Source organism: Carex rostrata, chromosome 29 (genome assembly GCF_964058835.1).
Source record: "Carex rostrata chromosome 29, lpCarRost1.2, whole genome shotgun sequence".
Lineage (NCBI taxonomy): Eukaryota > Viridiplantae > Streptophyta > Magnoliopsida > Poales > Cyperaceae > Carex > Carex rostrata.
Window position 1 is genome coordinate 6,904,095 of NC_135946.1, and position 27,499 is coordinate 6,931,593.

At 37.8% G+C, this 27,499-nt stretch overlaps 2 protein-coding genes across 5 annotated transcripts; one reads left to right on the forward strand and one right to left on the reverse strand.

Moving 5' to 3' along the window:
• The first annotated feature begins 14,623 nt into the window (after positions 1-14,623).
• LOC144546047 (uncharacterized) lies at positions 14,624-15,793 on the forward strand. The gene has a single exon (XM_078294593.1). It carries the CDS (start codon positions 14,813-14,815, stop codon positions 15,557-15,559), a length of 747 nt encoding a protein of 248 aa, XP_078150719.1. The 5' UTR covers positions 14,624-14,812; the 3' UTR covers positions 15,560-15,793.
• Positions 15,794-16,853: 1,060 nt separating this feature from the next.
• On the reverse strand, positions 16,854-27,357 carry LOC144546218 (P-loop containing nucleoside triphosphate hydrolases superfamily protein). 4 transcript variants are annotated; one of them, XM_078294761.1, is made up of 19 exons: positions 27,198-27,357; positions 26,560-27,070; positions 26,382-26,464; positions 26,127-26,277; positions 25,882-26,030; positions 25,674-25,804; positions 25,425-25,547; positions 24,960-25,033; positions 24,310-24,879; positions 24,063-24,174; positions 23,834-23,971; positions 23,397-23,729; positions 22,449-22,722; positions 20,851-21,905; positions 20,097-20,517; positions 19,070-20,001; positions 18,910-18,978; positions 18,423-18,784; positions 16,854-18,316 (listed from the first exon to the last, which is right to left on the reverse strand). In XM_078294761.1, exons 4-19 carry the CDS (start codon positions 26,153-26,155, stop codon positions 16,990-16,992), a joined length of 6,099 nt encoding a protein of 2,032 aa, XP_078150887.1. In that variant the 5' UTR covers positions 26,156-26,277; positions 26,382-26,464; positions 26,560-27,070; positions 27,198-27,357; the 3' UTR covers positions 16,854-16,989. The 4 variants fall into 4 exon arrangements, with proteins under 4 accessions (XP_078150887.1, XP_078150885.1, XP_078150886.1 ...); XM_078294759.1 differs by having other exon boundaries at positions 26,131-26,277; positions 27,198-27,334; XM_078294760.1 differs by having other exon boundaries at positions 26,131-26,277; positions 26,560-27,075; positions 27,198-27,314.
• Positions 27,358-27,499: the final 142 nt, after the last annotated feature.

The following is a 27,499-nucleotide window of genomic DNA, read 5'->3' on the forward strand; positions in this document are numbered from 1 at the left end:
GCATGGCCTCAGTGTATATAGAGGGAGATTACGGTAATTTTCTTCGCGAAAAAATATTCTTAGATGATGGTTATACCCCCACTGGCCGGAAAGGTGCTCGTCAGGTAATGCATCTAAAACAACACATTTTTGAACAATATGAACTTTTTTGCATAATTTTTACTAAATCTAACCTTGTTTTTTTAGCTGCTGGTAGTGCTTAAAGGTGCCGCGCGTTCAATCATCTGTCTTGGAAAAGTAGGCTACAGAGCGGTCGGGCATGCGATGTTGAACTTGGTTGGTCCCTGCATTGAGGACCACGGCCACGAGGCAAAGCTAGTCACTATGCTGCGAGATGCCGGAGAGAATATTGATTGACGCAAAATACAATCGGACAAGCCTGATACGCCACCTATTCTGAACAATGAGATGCCACCGATCCCCACAGAGCAGCCAGCGTGAGACTATCATCATTGGGTACTGCGCATGGCTGGTTTGCACACTTACCGTGACGAGCATGGACGTCTAGTTCTTCCCCCGGTATATGATTCTTTATTTTATTTATTTCTTTATTTTAGGTAAAGATTTAGTAAAAATTTACTAAATTATTGGTATCCTACAGGGTCCTGCATACATGCCGCCACCGCCTGAGCAGCACGAGTCTCCAGAGATCCAGCCTGTACAAGATGAGAGGTTCACTTTCAACCTTTTAGATTTTACTCCAGCTGATCAGTGGGATACAGCCGCCTCTCCGGCACCGCGTCAACCGTATCCACCGAGGGCTTATGATTGGGAGGCCTCTGGTAGCGGGACTCAGCTTGACTATGCATCCCAGCTTGCAGATTCCCTATTCCATACCCAACCGCTAGCTACCTACGCGGCTGAGCCCACAGATCCTTGGAGTATAGCACTCACGATGAGTGCATGGGCCGAGCCCGAGGGGGAGGTTACACTAGCTCGTAGAGCCCAAGATGGCGAACTATAGTGGCATGACTGGCGTCAAAGGAATTTCAGTAGGGAAAATAGGGGTCGAGCACCTTACCGGTTTAGCCCTTCAGAGTATATTTGAGATATATCTTATTTACAGTTATTGTTTTAGTGTAGATTAGTTTCATTATGTTTGACTTGTGTTTTATAGTTACTGTCCCTGCATTGAGTTTAATTTCGTTATTTTTTATTATGTTTTGCAGTTTAGTTTTATAGTTTTTGTATTTGCTTTAAAAATAACAAACTTCTAACTTAACAATTAAAACTAATTTAAATTCCAAACATATTGATCAACATAATCTCCAAATACAAACTGATACGACAAGAAGAACAAATAAAGTACACAATAAAATTAAGTTCATGCAAACTTCTAACTTAACAATTAATACTAATTTCAGAGGACTGAACTTTATTTTAAGGGAGGAGAAATGTTACGTTACGGAATTTTAACAATTAAAATTTTAAATGTTTTAAAGTCAAGAATCAAAAATCGTGCTAACGAAATAGAAATTTAAACCTTAAATAATGCTTCTCTAAATAAGTAAGTCAAGTGTGAATCGAAACCGCGTCGAAATTTCGAGATTCTGACACCTTATAGGCTCAGTGTGTCCGCACTGGTGATGAGTGCAGATGGCTGATCTGCACTGGCTTCTGTTTTCCTTAAATTGTTTTTTGAATTTCTTCTCAGTGCGTCCGCACTGGTGGTGAGTGCGGATAGGTGATCCGCACTGGTGGTGAGTGCGGATAGGTGACTTGTATAGGTGACTTGGAACCAGACTTTAGGAAATGGTTAAGCCAAAGCACTACAGATGAGTGTCAGATAAAGGGTCCAGCTCGGTGGAACATCTGTAGGTGTCAGTAACCCTACAGATGAGGGTTTGATAAAGGGTCCAGCTCGGTTGAACATCTATAGGTACTACCAGCCATGATAAGATGAGTTAAGTCAAATATGTGCTTGTTTGAACTTCATCTTGGAAACTCCGTAAGTTGTATTTCATTTGATTATTTGTTGTCAAGCATGTGCATTCATTTATATATTGTGATAGAACTGTTAATGTGATGTTGTATGGATTTCATTTTTGAATATGGAGTTTGATTGCAAATCCAATAATCTAACGATGGCAAATTTGCACTGAGAATTTATTCTCACCCCCACCCTTCGAGTTATTTTACAAGTTCTAGTGCGACTGATTCCGGGGAGGCACGCGAGTAATAGGCCTTTCGTAGTATACCCTTATATGACCCTGGATATATATGTTTTGTTGTATAGTTCTAGGTTAAACCCTATGGTTGGTATCTGGATGAGATACTTTTGATGTATTATACTCTGACCAGACTGTGTACTATGATTTATATTTAGAAACCTGTGTTATATTATTATTTGGTGGTTTATTTCTGTGTGAATTGTTAATTGCCTTGTAAGCATACACGGTGTTGTATGCTTACGGCGGGGCACTGTTGCGACCCGTGGCCGCAGGGTGTGACAGTGTCTCTGGTTTGTGATGATGGACTATGTGTCCTATGTTTTGATACGAGGCTGCGTGTCTCATGTTTTTATGATTTCTCCTATTTTATATGTTTGGTTGATGAATCGTTTAAGCGAGTTGAAACACGGAATTTAAGATATAACCATCTGCTAGTGTGCTAGTGTTATACTAATCTTGTGGGCAGTGCGCGATGTCACTAGGCAACGTGTATCATTGTTCCCTGATCACAATACTTGGATTATATCGTTACTAATCACTTGATCTTATTGGCAAAAGATATAACCATCTGCTAGTGTGCTAGTGTTATACTAATCTTATGGGCAATGCGCGATGTCACTAGGCAACATGTATCATTGTTCCCTGATCACAGTACTTGGATTATATCGTTACGGATCACTTGATCCTATTGGCAAAGGTATAACCATCGACTAGTGTGCTAGTGTAATGCTAATCTTGTGGGCAATGCGCGATGTCATTAGGCAACATATATCATTGCAGTTTGATCACAGTCCTTGGATTATATCATTTTAGATCCTTTTTATACTATTGGCATGGCATGGGGTGATTTACTTAAATCCGTATTATTATTATATTTGGGCACACAGTGCTTTGGTACTGGACTCCGAATTGATTACTATCCGATATTATATTTTGATTTTGGGTTTATTTCGCATGTTGGCATATTAGAATAATCGCATCATGGCATTAATTAAAAATATTGTTCATCTATTAGATATTGAGATAGGTTCACACATGTGCATATTTTAATTGTAATAATAACTGTACGCAATTTATAAATAAAAGTGCTTTGACCGTATAGGATTCCTGAGGGGATAATTCTGGGTCACATACTGGGCGATTAGTCATCCACAAGTTGTTTCGTGGGTTTCAGGTACAGCATCTGGCGATCCGCAACAGGAGTTCTCAGGAGTTGTCCCCGATGGCCACGCCGCTTGATTTAGTTAGGGTTAGGCTTTGATTAGGTTTACGAGTCCCGTATTTCTTGTATTATATATACGGGCTCGATAGATCATGTATCCCCTTTCATTAGATGATGTTATTTTGGATCTGAGACGGATCGTATTGTATGATATGTATGTTTATTTATTTGCTATGTGACTGATCGGCGTAAAGCGCAACACAAGTTTCGGTACGCTTGGGAGCGTACCTTTTAAACCTCGGTTACACCTTCCGATTAGGGTTGCAAGTGCACAACCCTATCGAGGAGTATAATCGGGTATCGATCCACAGGGACGGTTTATTTATCTAGAATTTTACTTAGCTTAGCTAAAGACTAGAAGTGAGAAAAATGGGTTTTGGTGTTTAATTTTCCTAAGGAATCAACTCAAGCAATCACACAATGATATAGAATAGTAAATGTGCAAGAAAAGGTATAAACTGTGTTTTGATTTGGGATAAAAGGTGTTTCAAGGGTTTCAGACTTCATCTCTGATTTGCCTCTAGTGGTACGGCCCTTACCAAGTTGGTACGGCCAGGCCGCACCAACCTGGTATGACCAAGCCGTATGGGGCTTGGTACGGGTAGGTCGCACCACTCTTGTAAGGGCCGTACTGGTTTACCAGAACAGAGCTTACAAGTTCGAGTTGATGCATTTCTTGCTGGTACCTCGTATTAAACTCTTGATAAAGGTTCAATTGACCATACCTAAGGTTCCTAAACCTCAACTCTCGTTTGTTGGTTCAAGATCTAAGTTTTGGATTCAATTCTTCACCTTCTAGGGTTTCTAAACCTCAACTCTCGTGTTTTGGTCCAGATCCTCTAGTTGATTGATTGGAGATCTAAGGTAACCTCTAATCTGTCGATTAGAGGAGAATTCAACATTTCGGCTTCAATTCGATCAAGTCTACCTAAAGGGATTGGTTTGGTTGAGAGAAGGCAATGGTCACATGACCTTGTTAGGGTTGATCTACCACTATAGGCACACCACATGCAATCACAGCAACACAAAGCAATCAAGACAAGCAAATTCACAATCAAATCAATCACAAGAGTTCATACAAGATCCAAATCAAGAAAAGCAACACAAATCAAGAAAATCCATCTACAAACCCTAGAAACGAAAGTCTACTACTCACAAGTCATGGATCTGTCCAGATATACAAGAAAAGAGATAGAGAAAGTCATGAAAGAACTAGATTGAAGATCGGGAATGGAGAAGGTGTAGATCCGTCGATTCTCGCCTCTTCCTCTTCCTTGATCTTCTCTTCTTGCTCCTTTGCTCTCTTTCTCTCTTTCACTGAGCTCTCAATCTGGAATGAAGTGGAATTCCCCAAAATGGAGAGATCCCCCGCTATATATAGCCTCTGCCAAGATTTGAATTCTGTCAGGCGGCACCTATGTACGGCCCGTACCAATTTGGTACGGCCAGGCCGTACAAGGTGGGAAGAAGGCTGAAACGGCTAAGTTTGGTACAGGCCGTACCAAGTTTGGTAAGGGCCGTACCAAGGTGTCCAAAAACGCCGTTTCTTCGTGTATTTTGCTCCAATCCTGCAGAAAACAAACAAACTCTCAGCAGTACCAAATTCTAAGAATATATCAATGAAATGCACATGGTTTTGACAATTTGGAACATGAATTTGGTATGAAATCAAGTCAAATATAGGCTAAATATGCGAGGTATCAGTGACTGATGCTCGATTCTTTATATTATTATGCTTCCGCTGTTGTTTGATTTATTATTTTGTTTATTTTAGCCTTGCGTGTTTAATGATTAAATAAGCACAAAACGAGGTTGATCACACCTTAATTCAGAATTCCTGGTTTGGGGTGTGACAACTTGTTCAAACTCAGCTCATTTACAGACATGTTGGAAAGTTACCTTATTAAATTCTGTAATTTCAGCAATTCCCCTGTACTGGTTATCCATCTACAAAATGCCTGTTACTGTATGCAATAAGATTGAGAAAATTAGAAGGTCTTTCCTATGGGCAGGTGGTAACACTGATAAAAAGAAGTACCACCTTGTCAAGTGGAAATCTGTATGTCTTAGTAAGGACCAAGGTGGATTAGGAATCATTAATCTCTCTAGAATGAACACTGCACTTTTAGCGGAATGGTGGTTTAGATTTAAAGATCCTACAATCAAAGGTAGATGGAAAGATCTCCTTACTGCTAAATACACTGCTTCAGGTTTAGAGATCACAAACTCATCACATTTCTGGAAAAGCATATTAAGTCTTAGATTAATTTTTGACTTAGGGATTAATAGGGTTGTCAATGATGGCCAGTCAACGGCTTTTTGGTTGGATAGATGGAATGGCGAATGTAGCCTTTATTGTCTATACCCTAACTTATTTAAAATTGCCTCTGATCCTAACATTACTGTAGCTAATGCCTTTACAACCTCAATTAATGATCCTTCAAACCTTTGTTTATCCTTACATTTTACTAGGCAATTAACTGGCATATTATCAATTGAGTGGAATAATCTGAAAAGTTCTATTTCCTTCAATCCAATCCCCTTGACCCCAGACATGATACAATGGAGATGGACCAATTCTGGACTATTTACAGTACACTCCTTGTATATTTGGTTAGAATACGGAGGTTTCCTCAATACATACTACACAACTATATGGAAAGCAAAAATCCCCCCTAAAATTAAAGTATTTCTTTGGTTACTAAAACAAGATAAGTTACTCACCAAAGCCAACCTACTGCAAAAAGGTTGGCAGGGCAATCCAAATTGCCCTTTCTGTGGTGCCTTTGAAACAGCCGATCACCTATTTGCTCAATGCCCTTATATTACTGCAATATGGTCTTGGATAGCATCTCATAATAACTTCTCTTACGATTGTACCTCAATTAGTGAGTTATGGTTAATTGATTCATGCATTCCCTTAAAAGATGTTCTTTTAGTTGAACTACTGAGGGCTGCTACCCTTTGGACTATATGGCTTAATAGAAACAAATTATGCTTTACTGACTCTACTCTACCATCATTAGCTAGTATAGGTTCTTCTATTATATCTCTTGCTTCATACTGGTGTAAAATTAGAAATGATGAATCTTATCTTAAACTAACATTAATATTGCCTATGGATGTCTCTAATCTGACTCAGGTAGGCACTTTAACTCTGTTAGGTTCAAGCACCCAAGAGGAGGAAACTTCCCAGGATTCAGAGGAAGAACCTGGTTCCGCAAGAATAGACCTATCACACTACCTGAGAAACAGGACTGAATCCGGGGATACTGGTTCTGACAACTACATTCCGTCTTCTGATGATTACATGTCTTGCTCAACTGGTTCCAGTGATGGGAATTTCTACTTTTAGCATTTGGCTTTACTTAGTTCTACCATATGACTTTATCTTGTGTGCTTGATGCTTTTTTCCTACCCTTAGATCTATGTCAGGTTTAGTGTGTAGCAGCGGTACTATACTGCTTTTGTCTCTTTTGGTTTTGAACAATTATCCTTGTAATTTTGTATGACTGGTTGTGTTTCAATATGAAACAGGTGGGTTTACCCCACTTTTCTTAAAAAAAAAAAAAAAAAAAAAAAAAAAAAATGTTTGTTACAACAACAATTAACAAAATATGTTCTCTATATAGTAGATAACTAACGAGGTCAGTTTTTTCTTCAGCCATAAATTTTCTACCAGTAGTAGAATTCGAAAGCTGAAGACCCTCATTGCATGCAATTTTCCTTAATGTTAATGTTAATGTAAGTCTCTCTCTCTCTCTGTGTCTTTTCTTTGCGTCAAATACGTCATCTAAAATTCTTGTCTTTCCGAGGATTAAATGGAGCGGATTTCTAGCTAGATCCGGATTCATTTCTTTTATTTTTTCTAGGTAATGAATTATCCGCTCCGAATTAATAAGTTAGAGTGAACACTGAACAGTATCCGAATTCGGATGGATATATATCTGGATCATCAAATTAAGAGTACGAACGACCAATATTATATTCCTATTTATTTCATCCATCATCAAAGTATACAATTAATTAATAAGGCATCCTCCTCAGTTGAGACTTAATTGATATTTAATTTGCAAAATGCAATAAACGATTAAGGGAGGGGACCGGAGCTTGCATTGCACCCAATTGCCAATTAACTTATCCTAATTAATTTTCCCAATAATATTATATTAAGGCCCAATTCATTCATAGTCCGAAAGCTAGCACAACCTCTCTCTAATTAATGGGATCTTAATTAAATTGCCAATTTATAATTAATTATTTATTATTAATTAATTAGCTATGGCCTATCAGCCTATGGGTACCGTAAGTAGTCAAATTGAATTTATAATTGTAAATGACATGGAATATTCCTCAAAAAGCTAGGGACAAAATCTACGTACATTTATGCTCCATGACTCACTATCTTTTCTTTTCTTTTCTTTTCTTCTTTTTTCTTCCTTCCTTGATCTTCCTTCTTTGATAATGATAATTAATGATAATGATAGCCAACTCAACTATATATTTCTATTAGGCCTAAAATATATAATCAATTGCTAATCATCATCACTCTCACATTAATATATATATATATATATTAATAGAGATCAAGTTAATTAATTAATGCATATATGATCTGGTCCAATGCGACTAAATAAATATATGGAAGGTATAGATGCATGTTTGAAGCATATATATATAGCATTGCATGGTGAGTCAGTCTCAGTGGGTTGAATTAATGTAGTCAACATGTGGCGCTACATTCATTCCAAGAAGATCCAGTAATTAAGCTAAGCATCACTTAATTAATTAATTTGTCTCCCAGCAGCCCCAGGAGAGGATCGAGAGAGTATATATATATACAGGTGACCACACATTAATTATTATTATTCTTTTTTTTTTTTAATTTGTTTGTGAAAAGAAAAAGAATATTGATGAAGAGTACGTACGTTGTGCCATGAGATATGAATAAGCAATAAATTCATATATAATTAACTGTTGATAGTGCAGCTGCCACTAACCTTCACTTTTTTTCATCAGATCGATCAATATCCGTCCGTCCATTAACGTACCCATGCACGATCCAATGATCCATCCATATATATATCCATCAATCGATAGTACGAGTGATATATCATGATCAATTGAAAGTGTGTACGTATATTCTTCCAAGAGGAGGGTTCAAATGCCTCCATGTTTTTGTGCCTCCATCATGCCTCCATCTCCCTCTATCATTTTCAAAGTTCAAACAGTCGATCCGAACCGCTCAACCTAACCTCCATACTAAAATATGTTTGGAGACCAAATTTTATATTTTTAGGAATTTTTTTACTATTATTTTAGATAGGTACAAAATCAGTAAATCTGAACCATCTAAAAACAGTATTTTTCTACCTATCTAAAAAAATAGTAAAAAAATTCCTAAAAATATAAAATTTGGCCTCCAAACATATTTTAGTATGGAGTTTAGGTTGAGCGGTTCGGATCGACTGTTTGAACTTTGAAAATTATGGAGGGAGATGGAGGCACAAAAACATGGAGGCATTTGAACCCTCCTCTTCTTCCAATAATGAAGGTATATATTATATTCCTCATTCCCAACGCATATTCGTTAGCTGTCACCAATTCCATATATGCACCTCTAGGCTCTAGCTACATCTTCTTTCTCTATATATGTATCATGTATCATGTATATATGCAATCTGACAAATATCACACACAATATATATATATATATATATTCACCGAATCACCTTTCCCTTTCCTTTCATTACCACCTTCATTCATAAACCAATTTTAATTAATTAATCACAATATATGCCGTGTATATATATTTATTTATCATGAGCTAAGAATAATAATAATAATATTAATAGCTAATAACTTCATCTAATTTATTTAGACTTGCAATAATGTAGTCTTAAATGATATTTTTAATTATCTTGGCCTTTTAATTACTTGACCGTTAAGATGAACGAATGTCATGGATAATTAATTTTTTTTTTATATATAAAGACATCTGTTAATTTTAACATTCTTAGACTAGTATCGTGTCTGTGTGTTGCAACAGAAACATATTATTAAAGGACAAAAAAATCTCATACAAAATTACATAATTTCATAAAAAAAATAGACCAATTAAAAGAATAATTATTGAACAATATCCATGACTAATATTAAAATAGATGAGTTCTAAATCCAAATTAGAAATAAAAAGTCAATTAGTATAATAAAGTCCAATGATAAATAACGTTGACTTAGTGCAAATTTAAGATATCTTAGTAGTAGTTATATTATACATTTTGTATGTATTAAAGAGAAAACAAATATTCAATGACTACAACTGAAAACATATAATAAAATTATAAATATTAAATTAATATAGTTTATACTTTATTTCTTGCGCGCTCACTATATTTTTGGTATGCACTTCTTAAATATCATGCTTTATTATATGTGGTGTATTATAGTCATGACATAAAATGTAGTGTCTTTTATATATATATTAATTTGGAATGACAGAAATCTTGAATATAATAAAATCATGCAGGTTTACTTAAATGAGATCATTAAATGACAAATAACATATTCATTAAATGATATAAAAATGAAAAAAAATAAAACAATTAAAGATGTGACCAATCAATTATCAATCAATCTAAAATTTTCTTAAATGACAATTATCCAGCGCGTGTCTTGATATAAATTCGATCGATATCTACTATATTGAAACTAGTTAGGGGTGTCAATGGGAATCTTGGATTTCTTAACCTTAATTAACTGTCATTTAATTATCTATTTATTATTTAGTTTTTTTAATTTAGCACTTGATCAAGATATATCAGAGAGTAGTGTTCTTCAATCTTCATGCATGCAATTAATATGCATGGTGGGTTCAGTCGAATCCGGATCCCCCCAATTTTAAATTAATCAAGCAAAATATTACCGCCCCTATAACCCCAAAAAGAGCATGCATGCCTATATATATATATATATATAATTATCAATAGTGGCAGTAGCACTACATACATATACTTTATCTGAAGTTCATGCAAATTGAGAGATTTGCCACTATTTTTGTACCTGGACAACTTCGCTGCCATATTCATTTAACACAAAAAGTTCAAGTTATATTATCTGGCGCACATACATATACATATACATAAACAAACAAAATTATTTTTGACTTTTTCTTTCATTTTTTTTTTTTTTTGAAAAATTAATGAACTGAGAATTAAAAGTTTTGGACTCACTTCAACAATAATAGTTAATTAATACTGATATATATATATATATCGAGCTTGGAATATATACAACGTACGTACTGCATATATATATATATGCGTTCGACAATTTTCTTGACTTAATTTCCTTTGGTTGTCAATCTAATTAATTAACTTATAATAAACAGTAATAATTAATGTCCTATTCTAAAAATATATATATCTGAAATATAAACGAATTGATGGGTATAATTTTATTCTGATCGATCGTCAACTAAAGGAAAACATTTAATTTCCTTTTGAGTCAAATTAATTAATACATCCACTAGCTAGATAGCTAGTAACCGAAACCAGATTAATTATTAATTAATTTTACACATCCAAAATTAGAGGCGAACTTTAGTTAAAAGGAGGATGAGGCATGCATTATACCCGGCCATTTTTATTAATAACCCAAAAAAAAAAGTTTTTTACAAAAGTAACCCCAAAATATGAGTTTTTTCAAATATAACCAAACCGCCAGGGATGCTGGCGGTCCACTTCTGTAGCAGACCGCCAGGGACATGGGCGGTCTGCTAGGGACCAGACCGCCAGTGTTCTGGGCGGTCCGCTTTTTTTTTTTTTTTTTTTTTTTTTTTTTTTTTTTTTTTTTTTAGAGATCTGATTTTTTTATATTTTTATTTGTGAAGTTTTAGTTTTTTTTTTGCTTAGGGTATTTGCCAAAAAATTAATTAGAATGTTTAAAACATAAACAAAATTTTTATTAAAGAACTGGGAGTTTAAAATTAGAACAATTATAATATTAGTATGAAATTTCGAAACAGTCAGACCTAATCGAATTTTGAAATTTATATCTTATACGGCCATTTTTATTCATAACCCAAAAAAAAAAGTTTGAGTGATGTCGTAACTCTTTATAACTTTCAATTGATTTGTCAGTTGGATATCACAAGTCTAAAGATAACACTAATTAAGGACTTGGCTTTGATTCAAAAAATTTCAAGCTCTGACAGCTTGTTGATCTTCTTCTCTATTTTTATGGTACTAAAACAATAGTTTAGAGATACTAAAATATGTTCAAACCTCAAATTAGATCTCTGTCCATGCACAAAGCACCCTAGACTGACCTCTGGTATGGTACCAAGTCCAAACTCAGCAGCCAAGCACTAGGCAAAAGCTGCTGGTATAGTGCAATGCACTAAAAACATTAAATTTGACCTCTGTTGGTAAATCAGCAAGTCTGGACTGATACAGGGACCAAACTGAAAAAGTTATTACACCAGCATGTAGAGCATTAAAAAATACACAGAATTGATACAAATTTCAATTTATTTTGATTTTTCTACAATTAGACAACATGACTTATAAATATATCAAATGTTTTATTTTTTGGCAAATATGATGCAATATGGTCCTGCGCATGCTTCACAAAAAGGGGCGTAACTTTTGATCCGTCCGTCGGATCGGGCTGAAATTTTGACATGAGCTCCACAACCCCAAATCCAAGCTAACTTATTTTCCAGCCCGATCCGACCGTCGGATATAGATTTTTCGAATTTTCTTTACAATTTCAGAGTTTTTAGGGTCTTTTCGTGCATCATTTACTGTTTTGACTTTGCACGATTAAAGTTTACTGGTACAAAATAATTGTTTGAAATTTGGGCATAAAATAATTGTTCTGTGACTGATTGTTTTGCATAAAGTATGTGTTATAAGTCATTTATGCATATGAGATTTATGATTTTGTTAATCACCAAAGTGGTCAAAAATCAGAATAATCATTTAGTGCATAAGTGACATAATGATTATTGATAGAAATTGCCAGTTATAATAATACATAATCATTTAGACACGTTGTAATTTCAGAAGAAAAATATAAAAAAAAATAGACACGTTATAATTATAAGACACGTTGTAATTTATGTTTTAAACATTCTAATTATTTTTTTGGCAAATACCCTAAGCAAAAAAAAAACTAAAACTTCACAAATGAAAATATAAAAAAAATCAGATCTCTAAAAAAAAAAAAAAAAAAAAAAAGCGGACCGCCCAAAACACTGGCGGTCTGGTCCCTAGCAGACCGCCCATGTCCCTGGCGGTTTGGTTATATTTGAAAAAACTCAGATTTTGGGGTTACTTTTGTAAAAAACTTTTTTTTTTGGGTTATTAATAAAAATGGCCGCATTATACCTAACATTAACAACACCAATTGTTCTAATTTTTATATAAAATGACTAGTGTAGTGTTGTGTTGTACGTGTTGTGCATTATCTACCGAGAGCTAGTCTTCTCATCTATATATATGTACGTATTTTACAAATTCAATAAAATGAAAACAAAGATAGCAATGTTATAATAGTAACCAGTTTTTTTTTTTTCCTTTATTCTTTTAAAAGAAAGAATGAAATTGTTTTGTTTGCATTCATTTTTTTTCATAATTTGCTTTTTTATGGCCCCTTCTGTCTCATTTTTTTTTCTTCCTTTTTTCTCTTTTACTCTTATAAGTATTAAATAAATTCACTTTTGTGAACTACATTTGAGACAAATCCATTTCTGGTTTGTTCATATCTAACTATAATTTTTTAACCATAATCTTGTTAATAAAGGAAAAGAATGTCGAAAATGTGAAAAAATTGTAAAATTATAAAATCAAGAAACATTGCTAAAATAATATTTGTTAAAAAAAAAAATGTATTGTCCAAAACTTGAATTGTTTTTTGGAATATATAATGCCATAATTTTAAGTTATATTGATCACATGTGATCATGTCTGGTCATGTGGCGTGCCATATAGTGATTATGCCAATTTGTATGTCGTGCCGTGTCATTTATTTTGTGGGTCATGACATATGACACACGAGTCACGTCATATAATTGGTGAGCGTACCGTGTCATAATATGTCCAATCACATTGTGAGTTTTTTACCTTCCTAACAAAATATTGCATGTTTATGAACTTTTAATATTGTCAATTTTGTGGTCTAATTAACTTCTGATTTCATAAAATAAGTTTTTGTTTTATTAATGAAAGAGAGAGACTCAGAAAGGGTTGGGTACATATATTGGGAGTAATAGACCGGGTTCATTCAATGAAAAAGAAAATGAAAATGAAACGGAGAGCATTAAATGGCCGACCGTTATAGCAGGGATTACGCTGACGTGTTATCGATCAGGTAAGGTTCCACTTTACAAAAACAAACACTAATTTTTTATAAAGTAATTAACTTGTAACACATACGAAAATTAATCTAACAATGTTATTCATGTGAGAGCTATATAGCTAGGTATCTAATGTAACTTGTAACTTGTAACACATACGAAAACCAATCTTACAATGCTCGATCTCTTAATTTCATGAGAAATTAATTGTTGATTCAAAATTCGAATAAAAAAAGAATAATAAAATAAAAAAAACTTGTAATTAACACATGCATGTACACATAGATATGCATATATAGTTGGTATGGAAAACAGAAAAGTAAAGGTTGCCAACATTAATTCTCCTAAAAGAAAATTGATTGCGTCTCAGTCAGGTATTCCTTGCTACTGTTTTTCGATGGATAACCAAATTTTGGTACTGAATATAATTACTTGCACCACTAATTCCCAAATAGAAGGGACTTTGTGGCTCCTTGTTAATTAGTTTGTTAACTATAACTATACATGGCAACACTGCAAACAGAATGAATGAATGAATGGATGAATATATAATAGTGTGTATATATATATATAAGACTATAACGATAGAAAGAATAATTAATTAATTATTGCAAAAGCAAAATGCAAAATGCAAAATGCAAAATGCAAAAGGTAAGCTTGGTAGGTTTTCTTTTTTTGAGAGAAGATCAGGTTTTCTTTCTACCATAACCACACAGTACTAGCTTTAAGCTTTAAGTAATAGGTCATGCGGATGTTGATGTTAAAATATTATTAATTGTTAATGCTAATGACCCTGCTGCCATTTAATTATTATTAATAACATCCCCCATTCATATTATCATACATATATATACACACAAACACACACACACTTCTCTCGCACATGTTATAGCCACCACCTCCCTTGCTTCCGTTTCCATATATATTCCCTAGCTAGCTTCTATTAATTCCAACTTATACCTCTAGCTTCTATTAATTTGTTTGTGCCTTTGCAAACAAATTAGACACACAATTTCAATCATCACACACACACACACAATTAAGAGAAAAATTAATACGATGGAGTGGCAAACGAGCTACCTGGATTTGGTTCTGGTGCCTTTTGCCGTGTTTTCACTGTTGGCGTACCACGGGTGGCTATGGCACAAGGTGCGCACTGAGCCTCACTGCACCTTCATCGGCATCAACTCAGCAGGCCGGCACCTCTGGGTGGCAGCCATGATGAAGGACAACGACAAGAAAAACATCTTGGCGGTGCAGTCAATCCGGAACGCCATCATGGGGTCCACGCTGATGGGGACGACATCAATCTTGCTATGCACGGGTCTGGCAGCGGTGCTGAGCAGCACTTACAGCATCAAGCGGCCGCTGAATGATGCAGTGTTCGGGGCCCATGGGGAGTTTATGCTTTCCCTAAAGTATGTCTCCCTGTTGCTTCTATTCGTCTTCGCCTTCCTTTGCTACTCTCTCTCTATCCGATTCCTCAACCAGGTCAACTTCCTCATCAATATCAAACTTGATCATGATCATGATGATGGTGCATCAGTCATTGGCAACCGCCTCTCGCAGGATTACGTGTGTGACCTGCTAGAGAAGGGCTTCCTGCTGAACACCGTAGGCAACCGCCTCTTCTACACCGCTCTTCCTCTCCTTCTATGGATCTTCGGCCCCGTCCTCTCATTCCTCTGCTCCCTTCTCATCATCCCCATATTGTACAACCTCGACGTCTTGGATGCTTCCTGCTGTGCTCAACATCGTGCTGCAGCTAAGGCAGACCAGATGGATTTGGATTGCTCGTCTGTTTGAATTATTTAATATTTAATTATCATCATCATCATCATCTTCTCTTGATCTGACCACAAGTAATATTAATTGTGTGTTTTTAGTTTATCATTGTTACTACATATTTGGTTGTGAGATTTATGCCTTAAAGGAGGGTAATTTAGCAATTATGATATGATCATATCATATGCATGTCTTGTAATCCGAATGACAGAACAGAAATCATACATAGTGAATTTTTCCTTATTTACAGTCAAATACACATAGTGAATTTTTCCTTATTTACAGTCAAATACAGCTCTAAAAGATGTACCACCATTTTCAAGAGGTTCCATATAATATATAGGAATACATGTGCTTTACACAGAGAGAGAAATGATTGTGAAATAGATAGATTGGTAGAGTGTGTGTATATATATATTTCAGTTGTGTTGACTCTGTTTTCTAAATTAAGATGGAAATATTGGAGCGTACATGGATGTAGAAGTGTACCGCACCGGGCATCTGAACTAATTGAATTGATTGACTGACTGATTGATTCCACTAGTTTTTTCTTCTTTTTTTCCTTGAGAAACTACGCAAGTACTGGTTTAATACGCCTCTGCTAGTTTGAAGCTGCGATATATAACCAAGGATTAATTCCATTTATGATACTAGTAATCGTGCCGTGCACAACAACGAGAGCAAATTATGTAGTAGAAATCATTAAGCTCCTTAATAAGAAGAAGAGATAATTTAAATCAAATTTATAGTGAAAAATAGTTAAATGCTATATTTATCTACAAGATAACACATGTGAACTCTAGTGTAGTGGTAAGAATTTTGGCACTAACAAAATCCAACTGGGTTCGAATCCCGCCTTCAGTAGAAAAAAAGAAGCAAGTGCCGTGCATGGTTCAGAGGCGCGTTCCACGGGTGCGGCGCGCAGTCTACGGGCACTGGAATCATATGCGGCGCAACCAATGCATACTTAAGTGTTGAAGCTCATAATTTGAAAAATTCATCTATGTGCGATCTGGAAATTCAACGGCTGAGCATCATTTCGAAAAAAAAAAACAGTAAATCAGAACCCTTGCAGGATCTAGACATTAAGCTCCTTAATTAGGAGGAGATAATAAATGTATAAAAATGGAATGGAATTGGGGCCACAATTAATGGCTCTATTATAAAAGCACATACTCCCCGCAAAATGCCAATATCTATTCTATCTGATATTTACAAGACGACAAAATTAGAACATACAGTTGGGAGTTACAACAAGGTGCTGCTATGCTATTTAGTTAACATGCCAGCTAGCTACTCTTTTTCCTATCTTATCATCCTGTAAGTACCTTGTTCCCACTCCTACTGGTATTCCATGTTCTGATTTCTACAGAACATAAACAAGCAAATAGAATTTATATATTATGGACAAATAAAGAAGCAAGAGCAAGAGCAAGCATGCCATGGTCTGATTATAATGATTTCTTCTTAGAGGGGATGAGTGCAGAGGACAGCAGAGAACCAACTTCCTCTCTTTGCCGTTTCCTTGCAGAATTCAGCACACTGCCCACACCCACACTCGCTTCTGCTGCTTTCCCTTTCTTCCTCTCTCCTACCTCCTCTCCTCCACCTTTCTTCTTCTCAGACCCACTGGGAGCCACAGGCCCCTTAGACCCTCGTGTCTTTGGTGTCGGCATTGGCATTGGCATCACCCTCCTCTTTTCCCTCTTTTCCCTTGTCAGTGAATGACCAGCATCAGTTTGAATCTGTTTAGAGGGACCAACATCAGCACCACTACATTCCCCGGGGTCACACAATTTCTTCGCTGCCTCTTTCGCAACCTCAACCAACTCACCCAACCCCCTCTTTCCAACACCAACATTCTCACTTCTCCCCTTGCTTCCTGAAGCAATTGCCTTTGAATCTGCACGACTTCTTTCGTTACCATTTCTGCTCCCGCCTGGCCCTCTGACGGCAACCTCATTCTCATTTGCTCTTTTCATCAATACTCCAGCACCAGACCTCAGCTCACTCTCTATTCCTGGCATTGACATCTGCATGCTTGAACCAAATCGCTTGACACCAGATCTCGCCTCACTCTCCATTCCTGGCATTGGCATCTGCGTGGTTGAACCAAATCGCTTGACACCAGATCTCGCCTCACTCTCCATTCCTGGCATTGGCATCTGCATGCTTGAACCAAGTTGCTTGACACCAGATCTCGGCTCTCTCTCCCTTCCTAACATTGGCATCTGCTTGCTTGAACCAAATCGCTCGACACCAGATCTTGGCTCTCTCTCCCTTCCTGGCATGCTTGAACCAAATCGCTTGACTTTGCAATTCATTATGATATCCTTTCCCAAAGAATCTGGCAATAATTCTTGAAAAGAGTAAGGCCGAGAGATGGAGACAAACAGGTTTCTCTGTCTGGCATCCTGCATCAATGCAGTCCAGTGAGGGTTCACCTGAAGAGTCCTTGCATTCCCAAAGATCCAGAGAGAGAACTTGGCACGTGTCAGAGCAACGTTCATTCGTCTCACATCAGCCACAAAACCGATACCGCCAGTACCAGTACGGATGTGGCCTGACTCATCAGAAGATGAAGATGAATTTGCCCTGACTGTAGAAAGCAGGAGAATGTCAACCTCGCGACCTTGGAACCCATCAACCGTGTTTAATTCCATTTCTGAAACAGCATCAGGACCAAGGATGGAGTTAAATTTCGAACGTAAAAGGGACAGCTGGCTCTTATAAGGGGTAATAATGCCAATCTTCTTGCAAGCTAGCTCAGAGGGGTACCTGACAACAAAATTGACAAGTGATTACATTAGTTAGTACCTACCTTCCTTGTTCAGGGTAATGACTTAGGTAGGTAGAAATTTTTTATTTTTTTATTTATTTTTACCTTTTGTTAAGGAACTTTAGAATTTCAGTGGCAGCCTCAGCTTCAGATTCATTACGGAGAGACTGAGAGCCGGCAAAACGCTCCTGACCATCATTTACATCGAAGAACATGTATGGACCAAGGCATTTGATGTTGTGAAATGGAGCGAATCTGTCTTCCATGTAGGTTCCATTTAGCAAGTTGCCATCATAGAAATGCAATGATGGAAATCTGGAGATGTCAGGGTGCATGCGGTATTGTTGGGTGAGCATGATAACGGGGTGGCCGGCTCGCTGCAACCTCTCAAACATGCTGCATTCATATGAGAACTTGCTTGCCACATCTGATATCACTGTCGCCGGAAGCTGCTTAGGGTCTCCCACCTTTTCAAATTTCAATTAACTTGTAAACCAGTACTCATACCACAATACTCAATAGTCATAGTGCCAAGGAATAAATGAGATAGCTGTTTAAATATATACTGAACTGGAACTTGAATACTACTTACCATTACACACTTTATTCCTTTTGATGACTTGAGAAGTTGAAGAGGAATCAGTGTTGCAGGTTCTAGAGCCTGCATCAACAGCAAAACCTTTTTATTACTTGTCTGCATCAACAGAGAAACATAATGCACCAAACATAAATAAAAACAAAGAATAAGATACCTGAGCTGCTTCATCTATGACAACCACATCAAACATTGTATGCTCCGGAACAATCCCAAATTTACCAGCTGAGGCAGCCTCTGAGCAGACTGAATACAAGTCACCACCGGCCCCGCTGAGGGTAGTCAACACAATTTGAGCATCCCTCAGAATTTGTTTCCTCACCTTTTGCTTAAGAGCTCTGTTCTCTTCAGCCAGCCTCTTCTCATTTGTATGAGCAATTTTAAGATCACTACTTATTTCCCTCTTTTGCCCATACAATTGATTCAGCTTTGCATCAATTTGATCATCAGGAATGTCACGTGATTCAGTTCGAGACACAGACACCACCTTTGCTTTTGATAACTCATCATCTTCCCCATCAGTGCTATTTAGTTTTGCACGCCTCGCTTCGTATTTCCTGATATCATCTACCACCTTTTCCAATCTTGCTCTCACCGAACTGGTAGACTCAAATTCAGCTTTACCAGATTTAGCATCAGCCTTCTTTGATTTCATATCCTCTGATAACTTTTGCTGAACAAGAGTGTCTATGAAAAAGGGGAGAGAACTGGGATGGATAGTTTGTTGATTACCGACCCTGACAATGTAAGGTTTGTACTTTTGGCCATCGCTTCCTATGAGGCCCTCGCCGAGTCTGGAGAGGAGCTCATCTACTGCAGCATTTGACTGGGCACAGATGAGAATTCTTCCTCTAAGGGACCTTTCAGCGCCTTCAAATTCACCTTCAGAAGAGAACGACTGCTTCATCAGTTGCTGGGCTAAGGGGAGGTCTTGCCAGGCCCTCATTACAGAAGAGGAAGAGGAAGAGTTCCTCCCTTGTCTGTTGCCAGGGCAATATTGCGAAGAAGAGGAAGAGTTCTTCCTTTGCACAAGAGGTGAGGCAAGCAAGGCACTCACTATGGCAACAATTGTGCGTGTCTTTCCAGTACCTGAATAACAAAATTAGTAGATAAAAGAAAGAAAAATGCAAATATCTGGTTAAAATTTAACATAAATAGAGAAAGAGATAGAGAGAAAAAGAGACCTGGAGGGCCCTGGATTAGAGTGAGTTCAAAATCCTTCCCATCAATCGGTTTCTTGGTAGCCACATCAATGGCCTGAAGTTGGCTATGGTTGTAGGAGCTGGTCAAGAAATTCCTTATGGGTTCATCAAGCCTACTCAAGGGTGCCTCATGTAACTGGGCAGGTCTTGCCACTCTTGTGTGGGGTACATTGACATTGAGTGGGTTCAGGATAATAGGCAGAATAGGGATGTCGTGCAAAGAAGAGAGGGCTTGGAATTCTCTCATCTGAGGGGTAAGGTTGAAAACTTTGTTCAGAAACCATTTGCTTCGTTCTGTCAGAAATTTCCGCACTCTAATGAAACGAGAAATCTCATTTGAGATGAGAAAGCGTATAACAAGGATCATAGGCTGGTCTCTGTCACCCTTCTCTCGCCTGTCCACCTACAATACAACAAAGACATGAGGTACCAGCACGAAACATCTTTCAAATTATATATTTCCATTATCTTGTCATCTCAGGTTACAGCTTTACAATTTACAGTTCACAAGCCAGATGGACAGAGTTTCATATAATATTAGCACATTACTGAACATTGATGGTCCGGTTTGATACCTAACCAGTTTAGATTCGAGACAGTAATTGTTGACACAGGCAATCTTTAGTAAGGTTAGTATCTGCTCTTAAACTGCACAGCCAAGTTGGTCAACCACTCAACCTTAATGGTTAGTATAAATTTCTCATGAAATGCAAGTAGATAGAAAATGAAAATGTACCTTTCCTAGCACATGCACAGACTGCTCAGTATTTTGGAAAGGCTCCTTGGTAAGCAAAATCAGGTCATTTTCAAAACAGCCCGCTTGATTCCTGGGAAATTCTTTCTCATTTGGCCGACCCCTGACCACCAAGAATTCATCAATTCTCTCAACAGATAACACAGAGAAGCTGCCACACACCATGTCTTCAATGGAGCTCTCCATATAGGCAGCACGCAACTGTGCCTTCAGCTCCTCCAAAACAAGTGGCCTAAATATATCTAGGTACTGAGTTTCTGATTGAAAGCTGAGAGGGACCTTTTTCAAAGTTGCATTTGAATCCTTCTCCTTGTGACCATTATTCTTTGATATACCGACGACAGCAGAGAAGTAGTCCATCTGTAATATTTGCTTGTACCACTGCTCAAAATTAGAGCGTTTAAACCTCATGACAGATGTGTTTCTGTTGCCAAATAAAGTATTATTTCTGCTTCCATTTTGCATTGGAAGTTGAACCACTTGTCGCTTTGGAGGGAGGGGGAGTGTCTTTGTCAGACTTAGAGGAGGACGTGGGATCAGGGTCTGGCGCATTTTATCCAATGCAACATCTAGAGGATCAGGTTGATCATCTTCTTGTACTATTTGCTTCAACTGCTTCTGTGACTCCTCTTTAGCAGGTGGCTTTAACTGCTTCTTTTCTGATGCAAGTGCAAGTGCTTCTGGTTCAGCTGGTTTCAAGGGTGGTTTCTTTCCAGCTATTGCAGCTGCCTCAGATTGTTTGGTCGGTTTTTTATCCTTGCTGTAGCCCCTCCCTTCCAAAATAGTCGGTGGTTTGGCTGATGAGATGACATCTGCTTCCAACTTAGTGGTAGCCCGTCTTGCTTCCTGTATGACTAAATGGTTAGAGTTATCGCTGCTAGGTTTAGGTTTAGGTTTAGGTTGGGCCCTCTCTGTAGTAATAGCATCCACATCCAACAGAGGAGCCAGTGGTCTTGTGGTAGCAGGAGCCTCCTTAGACAAGGCACTCCCTTCACATGCTGACGCTTTCTCCAGGAACTTCTCCATATCAATTTTATCTGCTAGTTTACAGGTGTGTCAAAAAGCAAAAATAAAAAATGAACACAAGGGAAATTTTATGCTGATATGGTGCAAGATCAAACCACTTGGTAACCTCAAAGCAGCTCTAATAGAACTGCTTCTTATGGCTAAGGCACCAAAAATTATATAAGCATCTCGGGAGTCGCTCCAAGGAAACTTAATTTACTTTTTACCAAATTTAGAAGAAAATTCAAGCCCCATCAAAAGAAATCAGTATTATGAGATCGTCAAGCAAAGGCCTAATTTAATCTTGACCTTACCATAGCTGTCGTAACTATAGCAGATGTTCAATGAAGCAAAACGTAATTTTTCCATAAAAAATCTTCCCTCAATGGGAGCTTCTAAAAAGTAATCCTAACCTTACAAACAAACCGAAGGATAAATCAAAGTACTCCCTCAATTCAAGATGACGAGATAATCGATCAGGATTGCACGTAGTTGTCAAAACTAAAAGTTCATAGGAGGGTCTTATTCCATTACCCAACAATAAAACTGAGAAAAAATAAGGAAAGGGAAAGAACCTTTGTAGACCATTGCTTCAAGGGCGAGAAGGAGTTGCGTGGGCCCAGTAGATAGTGATCCCCTGAGAATTTGAAGAACCGAAAGGATGCACTGCTTCCAGTGCCTTGTGAGAACTACCAGGGATGATTTCCCCCAATTTGCCAAGTGGGACAGCCAGGCTAACTCCGGAAAAAGGAAATTTTCACGTAAATAATCTTCCCGAGTTGAGGACAGCCCTAGACATAGCCTCTCCACAACAAAAGGCAGCACCTCAAGAAGGCGCACGCTTGCCATCTGTTACAAATTTAATTAGTATATCTTACGTACGCAACTGTCATTAATTACTAGCCAATTGAGGAACTAATTCTAAATACCAGGGTACAAAACTTGGCCCGGCTTTGCTAAAAGCCCGGCCCAAAAAGTCCAGTTGTTCACCAACTTATCCCTTTGGTGGGGACCACCTTTCCTGTAAGTTGTCTCCGAACCCACACAAAAGACGGATACAGGCAAAATTGCTGAGGTCACCCTCCCTGTTGCTATAAATAGAGGCCCATTGTTGTCATTATTGATCTGATCACTATTTGGCTACAGTAACCCTACCTTAATTATTCCTTAAACCCTTTGATTTGTACCTTCGACTCAGGTTACCTTGTACCAGCATGGTACCCATTCTCATACCTTCCGTACACTAGGTACACCTGAGCATCGGGACCGATCAATTAAGACCTTAATGCAAAACTTTTGCATATTAAACCTTTGCAAAAAAAACAGTTTTTCCAAAAAAAAGTCTCCAGAATTTGTTAGAGTCAGTGCAACTCCGCAAGATTGAAAGCATGTACCTTTAATCAAATTAAACCCTTATATGAGCTGTTCGGGAACGTCTATTCATGTCTTATGCATATGACATATTGAAAGAGGTGTGAAATTTTAGAAAAGGATAAATATTATACAGGTTCAAAGAAATGTACCTCACAATTTTTTTCATCAAAAATTATGCCTCTTTTCTCCAAGCATTTCACCATAAAAGGCCACAAGATAGTTGATAGAAAATAGCAAAAGTCTTCCCAAGACTGCATGTCGACAAGACTAGGCATACATTTGGACAGCTGGTTCAACGGGTCGCTAAACCCTGGTTGCCTTAGGAAACCTCCTTCAGTTAGTGGTCTCACAGTGGACGGACTCCCCTTGTGGAAACCTGATGGTGATTGGTCAGGGTTAACCACTTCCTTTAGTAGCTTTCGCATGACAAAAAATATGTGGTGCAGGTTGGGAAAATTTTGTGATATTGGGTCAACTTGAACCTGATAGAATGAACAGTACAAGGTCCACATATCAATCATCTAGAATACATCACTAAACTAAGCAAGTTAAAGAAAAATATAAGGCAAAAATAAGGAGAGCCTACCAGCCTTAGAGCATATCTGAGACCCAAATACATGGCGGAGAGAGAAGCAGCGCTGCTACAAAGAAATTGGAGCCCAGCTGTCAGCATCCTATTCTGAGAGACATACTCTAAAATGGCTCTACCTGCTTGCCTTACAATCTGCTAACAGCAAATATTATACAAGTTAGACACAAAATAACTAACACCAATGTGTACATTTCATTTTTCAGATGAAGCAAGAGTTACCGACATCGTTAGGATCTACAAGAAGGAGAACCAAGCTTTCTGCCATCGCAGGTGCCCAAGTCCATTGCCTCTGAAGTTCCTGCTTTTGTAGTTGCACAACAAATTGCATAGAGAACCTAATTAAAATAGCACAACGATATCTCATGAGGAATGGTAAAGAGAATATACTACTACTACTACAATTACTACTACTACTACTACTAGTAGTACAAAGGAAGGTTAGGTTAACTATGGAAGAAGTACCACGACACCTTTTCAAGGACCTCAGCAATAGAGTGCAAGTAGCAGCTGCCACCTCAACAGAGTTTTTTGATTCCTTGCCATCTCCCCCATCATTGGACCCATTAGGGGTCTCCCATTTGAAGCACCATGATATTTCCCCAGCATGTGACACCAACCACTCATCCACTGATTGTGACATCCGCTCATTACCCGAACTAAGATCCGCCACAGAAACACGGGACAATACCCAAAATATGACCATGGAGAATGATATAGGAAGATTCATGGGGTCTACTTGAAACATTGCAGTGTACCACAACAATGGAATGCATCTCCATTGGCTGCATTCACGTGAAGTCAAGTTCCATTGTGACCAGAATTCAGTCCAACAACTTTTGTCTCTCTCAGTATCTTTTGAAAAGGATGTATCCTCCTCCTCATCAAAAAGGCTTCCGCTATCACCTTTTGAGAGTGATACACGCTTTGATACCAATGCACATGCATCTGATATTAAAATAGAATTTATGAGATCAAAAGCAGGTTGGCGTAAGGAATTGTGCAGGGTTGTGTCCTTCAATGAGCTCACCAAAGAGGGGCCCCTGATAAATTTTTTGAAAGAATAAACAAAGAGTAACAAAAGAGTTGATTTTGCATAATAATGATGACAATTCAATCTTACCACATATGAGCACACTCAAACGGGGGACTAGGAGGTTCCATTGTATATCCTCGGTACACAATAAGTATAGCAATCTGAAACAAAACACTTTTTTTCAAATTTAGAAAGAGCTTCATTTGCTAATGTCACATTCTTTTCTTCAACTGGATACAAGCCGGAAGCTGTTGCTTTATAAAAAAAACAAATAGATATAAAAGAAAACAAATCTATCTGTACTAGACAGGACCATATAGTCCTGGATGATTCAATTAGGCATAGAATATAGCACCATCCAAGTAACACTTCAGACAGAAGTTTCTAAACTCTATCAAGAATTCAACATTGTTTTCACCTTGCAAATCAACTGGTATGACATCAAAATAATAACAAACTAGAAATCCCAAATCGAAAGTATTAACACAGTTTGAGAACAGTAAGAATGTAGTCTTCAGGGGGACAAGTTTTCATAAAACTAGAGAGTCTTACCTTAGAAGCATTTTGTCGTGTGAAGGCACTGAAGTTACTGCTTCTAGTGGCCTGATGAAGAAGAAAATACAGTATGTTTCTCCTTTGCTTTTCATGCTCTCCATCTTGCAATGCTTCGAGGGACTACATAACAGAGAACTCTACATTATTTTCTTTGTTATATTTCTTTTAGGACCACTTAAAAGCATACTTGAACTCAAATATTGACAAATGCATATGAGAGAGAGAGAGAAAGGGAGGGAGGTAAACCTGGAGAAATGGAATAAAAAGATCGAAAATATCCTTGTGGCTTTTCTCGTCTCGAGTATGAAAACAATGCCCAAGTAAAGTGTTTCGCATCACGCTTGGTGATAGTGAGGCTCTCAACCAAAGCTTACAACCTATACACAGATCTCACATCATAGGAACAAAATAAAACATTTACAATGAAGGATACGTATGAAAGTGTATTACTCACCTAACATCTCAAAGGAGGCTTTGAGGCAACTAACAGCATATGAGAAATCAGAAGTGTCATCACTGACATGGTTGAGTATTATATTCAAGAAAACAGGATACCTCTCCAATATACCATCCTCAAAAGCTGGGCCTTCCAGAAACCCCAGCCTAGAAATGAAAAAAAAAAAAAATTAGAATCCAATAAATTGAAACAAAAACATTTAAATACAAACAAGAAAGCGTAGTCGCAGGTTTTAGACTTACATACAGTGACTTAATTCCAAGCCATACATCAGCTCGCTTGAGCTGCAATCTTGGCCTCAGAGTCTCAGTACTGGTAGGCAAAACATCTGTTTCTAAAAAACCGATCCATTTCTTGAGTAGAGGTTGCAATGGTTCCAAGTCGCTTGCTAGCCTACATGGTTTGTTTTTCATTACTTTAGTTGACATAGAAGGTTTGGAGATAGTACAACCCAAATATTAAATTATTATTAGCAAAAGGGGGAGGGATGGAGGTACCTCAACTTGCCCATGCATCTCGCTAGACGAAGGCCAATTGCTCTAGCTTTACTGCTGCCGAAGAAAAGCAGTGCAAACACTCCCTGTTAACCCAAGAAAGCAATGTATGTGTTTCAACAGTGAGAAGTGGGTGCTGTACAAAATTATAATTAAAATAAATGGTAGAGAAAGAGAGTACGGGATATTGTTGGTCAGTGGAGAGAGTGACTTCATAAGAGTGATCAATGGATTGTAGAAAGATCTGAAATTCATTTGCCAGAGAGCTGTCATCCAATAGTACTGGGAACATGAGCACCTCAAACATTAAACTGACGACCTGAGGACCATCACGAGCAGGATCGTAATGGTTGGCATGTAACTTGGCATTGATGCGGTTGAGATGGGCAGAGACCCTCTCTTCATCGAGCCTGTGGAGGGTGTTGAGGAGGGGACCCACAGAGTCAGATTGGTAGTGGGCATCATAGGAATGGAGGGCCTGGTGGTGCTGACAGACACATTGGGTGCAGACAGCGAGCTCGTGGGAAATCCTGGTCCAGAGGAGAATGAGGGATGAAGATGAAGATGAAGATGAAGATGAAGATTCCAAGGCATGGAATGTCTCGAGAAGAGGTCCCATGAGGTTGGGGAAGTCGCACCAGATGTGTCTGCTCTCAGGCACTTTTATCAGGAAATCGAAGGCGTCTGAGAACCTACGCTACGATGGATATGGATATGATATGATATGATATGATATGATATGATATGATATGATATGATTTCATTAATGAATTGAAGTTGATTCTTCTGACTATTAGTACTAGTATTAGTATTACTGACCAGGAGGCCTTGGCAGAGAGGAGGCGGCGCTGATCAGGGTCGTCGTCATCTCCGTCTAATTCCTCTTCGATGGAGCGCCAACGCTCTTTCAACTCTCTCTCCCCACCCATTTCTTCTTCTTCTTCAGCAATTCTTCTTCAGCAAGAGGAAGCGGCAAACAAAAGCATTGATTAATTATTTATTTTAATTGATTTTTAGGAATAGGGTTTTTACAAGAACCGAAACAAAGAAAGAGGCGGGAGAGACAGACGAACCCAAATCTTCTCAGGTAAAACAATATTTCTGTTTCAATCATGTCCGTC